Raw genomic sequence first — 10,265 nt, forward strand, 5'->3', positions numbered from 1 at the left:
TTATTCAACCACCCAACATATCGCTAGAAAAGCGACAAAAAAGATAGGGGGAAACTCTATTGGATTCCTAATCAGACTTCCATACAATGAAATTCACTATGTCCTGCACACACATCACCCCCTTTTAAGCACTCTCTGGTGCTAAGTCCCATCCCATGGGTGGAGTCTCATATAGACTAAATTGGTTATATATCTTTCGATGTATTTGTGTTTGAAATGTTTTGTGCTATGTTTTTTTCTGTAATTACTTGGCCTTTGAAATCTCTAAATTATTTCAATCAAGTTATATATATATATATATATATATACTTTCCTTCATTGCAAACAAATATAAATAGATAAATTAGTTATGAAACAACATGTTATGTATGTGGATATTGCAACTCCAAGATAAGGCGAAGATAAACACATAGTGATTCTCAAATTGCAATAATCATCAAACTTGCACAGAACTCAACCACTAACCACTAAACCATTAATACGTTAGATCCATAAAGAGTGAAACTCCTTTAGAAACTGGCCATCTAGTCAAACTTCTTTGTAATGAGCTCCTAGCACACTGAAGGAGTATCCCAACCGTGTGTGCAACTAACTACTTAACCATGTGAAGACTAACTAAACTAAAGTGCACTAAAACCTAAAATAAAGGTATCATCAAACCAAAAGTTTTTTTTAAGAATTATTTGTTTTGTATGTTTTTTTAAATGTATGTAGAATAAAGTAAAAAACCAAAAGACTCTAAGAAAACAAAATATCTAAACTAAAATTCTCAAACTCTCTAAGATCTTCGACTGCAAATGATAACCCTAATCCAAAATCATCCACACTATCTAAGTCAAGCCTATCAACTAAACCATAAAATGCATGATGCTCATGAATAGCCTCTAGCGTAGGCACATCAGATGTCATGGATTTCCTATCAAGTGCATCGCGAAAAACCTCCATCACATCATGGAGTGGAGCTGAAACTTCATCTTCATAATAGGGCATAGGTGCCACTCGTAAACATCCTAAAGAGTAGCCCTCAGTCACATCCATATACCAACATATATAATCCCAACAGGGACAACTGACAGTGATGTGATCATCAAGATATGATGGAGTAAAACGGTAAACAGTAGCTTGATATTAAGAAAATTCCTACTTCTCTCTACCCACCTTACACTGAGGAACACCATTTTTAGGTGAGAATACACTATCATAAATGTAGCATTGACAAGTGTAACCTATAGCATCATGCATGACAATGGTACCATAACGTTGAAAGTATGTGTGACACTGCCAACACAGGAGTTGCACATGCACATAAAGATGTCACTAACACTGCCTACAACCAAAGGGTGGATGATACTGCAAACAAAAAATGATCACAAAAGAAGAACCGCAACATGCCTTTTCCCTTGGTGCATATAAAAACCTATCATGCATCTAAAAATGCGGAATACTATAAGGCCCGACATGAATAGGATCAGAACTACTAGCATCAAGATAATGGTAAAGCGCATCCATCCACAGAAAAGCCATACTTGTAACCCATTAAAAACCCCCAAAAGAAAAGAACCCAAATGTAGATTAGTTAAGAGTCATTCTAACCACTTACCTAACTATACCTAACTAAACTAAGTCACAAAGTGTTTAAGGTGGAGGCCATTAACTCTAAATATCTCTTTTTTGCATTAATATCCTGTACATCTAGAGACCCATTATCATAAACTTTAACAACCTTAAAAGGTCCTAACCAACTAATTTTGAGCTTCCCAGAAAATTTATAGTATCAACTATCATATAATAAAACTAAACCGTCTTCTTTAAACTCTCGTACTTTATTGTTCTGATCATGCCATGCTTTACGACGTTTTTGCATCGCCTCTAAACTTTGTAGAGCTAATAATCTCTCCTTATCCAACTTTACCAATTGTAAAATCTTTTGCTTCAACGATTCAGCCTCACCTAATCATAATGATAGGGCTACTCGTAAAGTGGGAAACTCTTGCTCAATTGGAAAAATGGCATTAGTTCCATAAACTAAATTGAAGGGTGTATTTTGCACTGTCATCTTATAAGTGGTTCTATAGGCCCATAATGCTTCATATAAACATTCATCCCAATCTTGTTGGGGAGAAGCAACCGTTTTAGTTAAAATTCCACAAATAATGCGATTGGTTTACTTCAACCTGACTATTAGCTCTGGGATAATAAGGCATTGATTTACGATGTGTTGAGAATAGCAAATGATGCTTGCCCATAAGTGGCTTTGTATGAGAGATATGACAAAGATGTATGCTCTAGAAGCTCTAGGAAAAGATGTCCAAAATCCCATAAGCACGGTGAGGAATAGTGGTACTACCCAAAAGCTATATAAGCATGTACTTGACACTCATTTCAAGGAATGGTACTTTCAGCTTTAGTCACTCAAGATTGTGTTTATGAGTCCAAGCTAATCTATCTTGGAACCTAATTCACTTGAGTTACAATCTCTTCTCTCTATCATGTATCAATTCTATGATTTGTGTCCACCATAGCCAACTAGCTCTAGATCCGTGTTTCTTCACATGGTATTAGAGCCATGGCAAGCTAATTTGGCAAGCAAGTTCTAACATCCTACTGGGCCGGCCAAAAATTACGACTCATGATAACTAAGCAGGGAATGCCTCTCTTGTGATGCAATGGCTATGGAGGTCACCACAACAAGTAGCAGGGCTGCTACATCTGACACACAGCCATCCTCAAGGGTTGCACCAGCCTTTTAGGCCCCCAGTCAAGTCATCAATCAAGTGGAGGAAGGCCCCCAATCATCAGTCAAGTGGAGGAAGGCCCCCATAGGGAGAGAGGAGGTCTCCATCCACTATGCCATTGGCCCTACCATGGACGATGCCCTCATCAAACAACGCCTCCTCACCAAAACCACCACAACCCGAGGGGAACCTCCTTGGCAAACAAAGGAACAATTCCCACACACTCTGCAAGGCGGTGTGGGAGATGCAACTTCCACATCTAGAAGAGTCGTTGTGCAAGTTGTGCTTACCGTGCCAAGCAATTGCAACACTACAACTAGAGTGTGAAAGCTATCAGACAAAAGACAACATGTATTGGCAAAATACGACATCTGTCTAGGCGCTTCAAGAGACTACTCTGTAAGTTCATCATTTTCACTACTGAGATCAAGAAGGAAGCCAATAACCTCATAGAAGCTATACAAGTCCTTTCTTAAGGAACTCAATACTTTTGAGCTTCTACTCCAAAAGACCAAGGTATTCATTGATGCCAATAGGTGTGAGCAAGAGAATTTCAAAGAGTTGCAGAACGAGATGTGCCAACAAATTGTACAGGCTCATGAAGATATAGAAGATTTAAAGGTCCAACTGGAGGACAATAAAATTGAACACCGACACAAAGAAGAGTGTGAAGCAATCAGAAGGTTGACAGGGTCACAAACGCCAAGATCAAAAACACAAAAAGTTTTGGATGAGCTTTCAAAGGAGCTTGTAACCTTGCAAGCTGAAAATATGGCTACATCAAAGACCATGGAATTATGAAAGAAGCAGGTTTCACTTCTTCTACATGTGGTTGATGATTTACAAAGTACCATTGAAGATGAACTGAAAAATCCCTCAAAAGGAATTAGGGCAAGTTTCTGCATTACATGTCTTCTTTAATTGACACTCATTTCAAGGAATGGTACTTTTAATTTGAGTCACTCAAGATTGTGTTTATGAGTCCAAGCTAATCTATCTTGGAACCTAATTCACTTGAGTTACAATCTCTTCTCTCTATCATGTATCGGTTCTATGATTTGCATCCACCATAGCCAACTAGCTCTAGATCTGTGTTTCTTCACACGATGCTTAATTTTGTATAGTTCTGTTAGCTCGCTAATAAGACCATTCAAGAAATGGGAACCTCGATCACTTACTAATTCCACTAGGCACCCAAAACGGGCAATGGTATTCTTATACATAAACTTAGCCACCTCAATGACTTTATCCGTCTTAAGCACTTTCGCTTGTACCCACTTTGTAATATAATCCGTACAGACCAAGATATAATGATTAGATCGATATCCAATAGGCAGATCAATTGGGCCCATAAAATCAATCCTCCACTTCTCAAAAGGTGCTAATGCCAATAAAGGTGTCAAAGGTGTAGCAAAACTCTTAGAAGGATGACTAGTCCTTTGACATACATCACATTTTTTGCACTAATAATAAGCATCTTTAAATAGGGTAGGCCACCAATAACCAGCTAATAGAACTTTCCTTGTAGTCAATTCACCAGCAAAATGGCCACCACATGGCTCATCATGCAATGTCTTAAGAACCATAGGGACTTCATCTTCCCTTACACGTTGTCAATAGATACCTTCGCATGGAAAGAATTTATAAAGGTAACCCCCTAATAAACCATAGGAGCGTGCTTGCATTAAAATTTGTCGCTTTCATCGTTTATCAGCACCAGGTGGATAACAAGTTGTGCTATGAAAATTTGCAATATCAACATACCATGGAACTTGTGTCTTCATAGTAAAAAGTAATGCATATGGCAAATCATCCTCCACACCTTCTTTATCAGATGTTAATAATCGTGAAAGATGATTTGCTAGAACATGAACTCTACCATGTTGAGTAACTATTTGAAAATCAAATTCTTGAAATAACAACATCCAATGAATCACACGTCTCGAAAGTTCTACTTTATTAAGCAAATACTTGAGCACTTCATGGTCAACATAAATAGTAATTTTTTTTCCTAATAAATAATGACAAAAATTTTCCACCGCAAATACCATTGATAGGCATTCTTTCTCTGTGGTGGTATAATTTCTTTCCGCATCACTTAAATTCTGGTTGCGTAATAAATTGGATGATCCACCTTATTGTCATCTGCTTAGCATAACAACTCCTACAGCATACATAGATGCATTGACATGAATATGAAATTCTTTTGTCCACCAATCCGGGGGTGCCAATATAGGCTCCTCAATTAATTTATGTTTAAGAAATTCAAATGATTTCTGGTAGACATCATCCCAATTGAAAGGAGTATCCTTTCATAACAAATTTTTTAAAGGTGATGCCACCTTAGCAAAATCTGAAATAAATTGTCGATAATAATTTAGATGCTCCAAAAATCCACGCAATTGCTTAAGATTTGTTGGAGTGGAAGTGCAAAAATCCATAGCAATACCTTCTTTAGAAACAATATGCCCCAACAACATTCCTTTTGGCACTCCAAAAACACATTTATCAAGGTTCAAGGAGATACCTAGTTCGTCATTACATTCAAACAGTTGCGCCAATTGATCAGGCATTTCTTTTGTCATCCCATAGACACAAAAATCATCCAGAAAAACTTCTATCCATTGTCGTAGAAAATCTTGATAGGCTGCAATCATAACTCTTTGAAATGTTAGAGGTGCATTACATAAGCCAAAAGGCATCACTATATAGGCGAATGTACCCCATTCAATAGTAAGTGTAGTTTTGGATTGATCTTCAGGATGAATTAACACTTGATTGTAGCCACTAAACCCATCCATGAAAGAATATAGCTCAGGGCCTGCAACTTTATCAAGTACACGATCTGTAAATGGCAAAGGAAAATTATTTTTATGTGTTTTGCTATTCAACTTTCTATAATCAACACAAATGCAAATCTTCTTGCTGTTCTTCTTGGGTACTACCACAATAGGGGAAACCCATTCACTATATGCAATAGGATAAATGAATCTAGCATCTAAAAGCTTAGTGATCTTAGCTTTGACCAATTCTACATACACATGATTTGTTCGTCATTGGCATTGACATACGAGTTTTGTGCCCCGTTCTAGATCAATATAATGCTGGCAAAGTTCAACTTTAATACCTTTAAGGTAAGTATAAGACCAAGCAAATTCCCCAACATGTGCTCGTAATACTTCCTCAAACCTTCCTCGATCTTGGGATTCCAAGTGGGCTCCTAGATTTAAATATTTCCCTTCTCTCATCTCTATTTTAACTACTTCCACTTCAAGCTCTTCAAGAAACAAAGAGGCTATTTTCTGAGGCTTGATTGTAGGTACATCCTCCGATGTCCCCATTGATACATTTTCAAGCAAACTATTCATGGCACTCGATTCTCGTTCTTCTTCCCCCGCATTCACAAAGTGTACCAAAAGGGTAAAGCCGTATAAGGAATGTATTATGGTTACACAGCTGAGCATTAGTTATACAATTTTACTATTTCAAATGACATTCTGACATTCAATCTGACAATTGAGAAAATCAAAATTCACACTAAACTTCATCTTCACATCACAGGCATTTCACTTTCTACATCACCGCTTATCTCACTACGCTCAGATATGAACTGGCAAAGGATCACAATAGAGGAAATAAGACAACACAAGTTGACGAACTACATCAGCCTCCTTCATTTAGAAAATCCGCCATAGTTACACAATGATCCGCCTGAGCATACATGCGGACATAACTAAATCCCAGGTGTGCTATGAAAAGCTACGACCTTCCATTTTCAAGATTCCAAAAATCATCAAAATTAACAAATGTCCAAAATAGACAAAAGACCATACATATTACTAAAATGACTTCTTCTAAGGTCTACCCTAAACACCTGGCACAGCTCAATGGCTTGAGCCAACAGCTAACCTCAGACCCACAGTCTCTTGATCCATGCCGTCCCTTTCTTTATCTGCAACCTCTGATGACTCCTTTACTGTATCTTTGATTCCACCTTCCATTGCTTGACATCCAACTAAATCCGCCTATGCTTCCGTTTCTTCAATCTGCATTACCAACTCCTCAGCATCCTCCTTGCCTTGCACTTTAGCATCCACAATCTGTTTATGAAAAGCCTCCAAAGACATATGCATCTTAGCCTCCTGCCTTACTACTTGCAGTTGCATTTCCAAATCCACAATCTTTGCCTTCATCTCTGCATTCTCAGCCTGAAGTGATTATTCTCCTACCAAACCAGGCTTTGAACTTGTCACAACAGGTGTCACCAAATGCTCTTAAAACAATTCAACTACCTAGCCCCATAGCTCCTTGATGTAAACACCTCTGACTTCAATGAATCTACATCCGCATCAGTCAACAATACCCCAGTTACACCTTATCCATCCAAGGTAGCTTTCTCCAACTCCACCAAAGGCGTCAACCGATTCATCAGGAACTGGTTATCCAAAATGAGTTGAACAATCTTATCCTCCACGTCCTGAAATTGCTTCTCTATGGCCATCTTCAAACCATCCGCCCAGCTTCTGAAATCATGCGCTACTGTAAGCAATTCTGCATAGAGACTCTAACTCTCTGCTTCTGCATGAACTAAGGCCTCTTGACAAGCTTTTCCACCTTCCATAAGCTCCTCCACTTTATCCTACAACCTCTTAATCTCTCTTTCCATCATGTCAACCTTCTGTTCATCCCCCTTCTATTTCTCCAAAGTCAGAATCATAGCACCTTGATTGCAAATGAACCGATTCAAATCTGACAAACTTCGAACTACATCTTGAACAAAAAATATTATGACTGCCTTCGAACTATAGTCTTGTGAGAATGGACTTGGCTTAATGTATTATGTGATTGGAGTCTGCTCCCTAGAGCTCAACTTCCATGGAAACAAAGTGATGGTTTTGTTCTAGGATTCCAATCTTGGCATCACCGGCTGTTGAGGAAACAATGGTATCTTTGATGCTTCTTTATGATTAAAAGGCATTCCCTCCTAATTCTTTAAGCCATGCCCCACTCCACTTTTTGACTTCTCAAAGGACATCGACTCCAATATCAACTTCCTCTTCTTGAACTCACTGGCATTCCCCTGACTAGATCTTCGCCAATACCAACTAGTGATACCATTAGCACTAATGGGACTTGTAGCACATGAAAGAATAAGGCTGCCAAGTAAGGTGATACCTTTGCAAGAGAAGGGGATCTCCTCTTGTCCTTCAGCTCTGTCAACTACATCCTATCAAAAATGAAGGTCGCCTTCGACCCTCTCTCTACATGATACACAGATGAAAATACCTCTTTGGACATGTAGGCTGTCTTTGCCAATAGACAAACTTTGTCTAGATACCAAAACACATGAACGTTGCGGGGTTTATCACAATTCCACACCATGTAATAAGACATTGTGCCTTCCGGCACTCCAAACTCCGCCTTCATGACAACATCACTGATCTTCTTCACTTTCTACCCTGGCAATAAGGCACTCTTAACACTTCTGCTACCAACTGCAGTGTTACTTCCTTGTTATCTACGATGAGCCTTGCATTATTTCTAAGGTAGCTGAGTTGCTTCTCTGCATACTCATTCTTCTCCTAGAGCTCCCATGGCAAACATGCATAATCATACAGCCCCATGTGTTGTAGCCAAACCTCTGTCTCTCTGTCCAGCACATCAAACTTTTCATCCACTTTGATTTCTTCTACATCATCGCCACCAAAGTCTGCTTCCTCGCTTCCTTTGACACTGTGCACGCTCTCTTGCCTAGGGCACAAGAGCTTCTCCATCGCCGTCTTCATGGACCTTGTGTACATCATAGACTCACTAGTGAGCTCTTGCATGCCAGCTTGCTTTTGCTTCATGCCCCCAAGGACATGGTGATTTGAAGGCTAGAAGGCTTGTGCACAAGTGATCTGATGGCCTGCACAGAGGGTACCTCATGTCGCCATGCAAATATATCATAAAACATCATCTCGTTAGGTGGGTTGCACAAATGATGATCAGCCTCGAAAAGCGTACTGAACTTAAGTCCCTTTGCACATGTGGCCCACAAATTTAAACTTGCTATAATTGTACTTCGCACTCCAGTTGGGTGACATCCCCTCTAACAAAATTGCTCAAGAATTCCACAATATGAACACCAATAGCACTCTTTGACAATCCGCATTCCACAGCAACTCCGCAAGCATATGCCATCACTTTTGTCTTGACAAACAATCACATCCCTTGAATTGTCTACTAAGACCTCTAGCACAACATCTACCCATTTGACTACTATTTCTTCAGTCTTATTCACCATCTAATCGGGAATTTCAGGAACCTTCCCATAAAACTTTTTCAAGCAGAATCCATTTACTGGCTTCAAAACCGAAGTCCCAAACACATCTTGCAATCTGAAAGTTCCTTGCCCCAATTCTTCCACAATCTGATAAGGCCCAAAATACCTCAACTTCAATTTACCAAGATGTGGTCCTAACTTTGAGTTATAGAGCATCACCCAGTCTCCTTTCTGAAATATCTTAAATTTCACCTGTCTTGAAATCCATGCTTGCCTTCTATTCTGATTTATTTCCACTGCATATGCACTCTGAATCTGATCTTCCTCCAACTTCAACAACTCCCTTTGCCTATGCAAAATTGAATCCTCTAGGCTCATCCTATGCTGTATTGCTAGCCTCAAGCTCCATTGGAACAACAGCTTCAATCCCATAAACTAGCTTGAAAGGTGTCATCCCAGTTGCAACTTTGTATGCTGTGCGGAATGACCACAATGTTGAATCCAACTTCTCATCCCAATCAGATCTAATCTCTGCCACTATCTTTTTAGAATCCTCATTAGCACTTTATTAGTACTTTTCGCTTGTAGATGATTTGGGGTTGACTTCTTGTGCATGATCATATGCTTACTTGTCAACTCTTCAATAACTGAATTCAAAAAATGCACACCCTAATGAGACACAAGCTCAATTGGACATCCAAATCTTGTCATAATGTGCTTGTACAAGAATCTAGCCACACTTGCTGCTTTATTATAGAGAGATGGGCTCCTCTATTTTGCCCAAATTCTGGAGTTGCAAGGAGAAGAAAGTGAAAATATAAGTAGAATGCTCAAAACCATAATTACTCTCATCATTGAGCTTCAATGGAGACGAAAATTCATGACAATGGAGAGAGGGAGAAAGTAGTCTATTGCTAAACTTTTGGGTCAAATTGATTTTGTGAGAGGGAAAAAAGGCAAAATTGAAAATTCACCAAAAAAAGAGAGGGAGAGACATATGAGGCAAGAGAAACTCAAAATTGATATACTTTTCATTATCCCTTTTTTTGATCCCCCATTAACTCTTTTTTTAATAAAAAACCCAAGATCTCGAGAGAGAAGATTCATTCTCCATGGATGTCCATATCTAGCCTTCCTATTGAAAAATCCAAATAGATTTTAGATTTATGGGACCTACAAAATCTAATCCCCACTTCTGGAATGGCTCAAGTGGCAACAGAGGATGATCTTGCATCCTATCCATTGAAGTTGGTTGCCCAATCTTC

General features: G+C 38.9%; 1 protein-coding gene and 1 pseudogene across 1 annotated transcript; one reads left to right on the plus strand and one right to left on the minus strand.

Annotated features, from left to right (window-relative positions):
• The first annotated feature begins 2,666 nt into the window (after positions 1 to 2,666).
• On the plus strand, positions 2,667 to 3,656 carry LOC148035155 (THO complex subunit 7A pseudogene; annotated as a pseudogene).
• A 5,365-nt stretch (positions 3,657 to 9,021) lies between these two features.
• Positions 9,022 to 9,378, minus strand: LOC148035156 (uncharacterized). The gene has a single exon (XM_087680779.1). It carries the CDS (start codon positions 9,376 to 9,378, stop codon positions 9,022 to 9,024), a length of 357 nt encoding a protein of 118 aa, XP_087536905.1.
• Positions 9,379 to 10,265: the final 887 nt, after the last annotated feature.

Source organism: Lygodium microphyllum, chromosome 6 (genome assembly GCF_053477565.2).
Source record: "Lygodium microphyllum isolate KBCC chromosome 6, Lygodium_microphyllum_v1.1.10, whole genome shotgun sequence".
Classification (NCBI taxonomy): domain Eukaryota; kingdom Viridiplantae; phylum Streptophyta; class Polypodiopsida; order Schizaeales; family Lygodiaceae; genus Lygodium; species Lygodium microphyllum.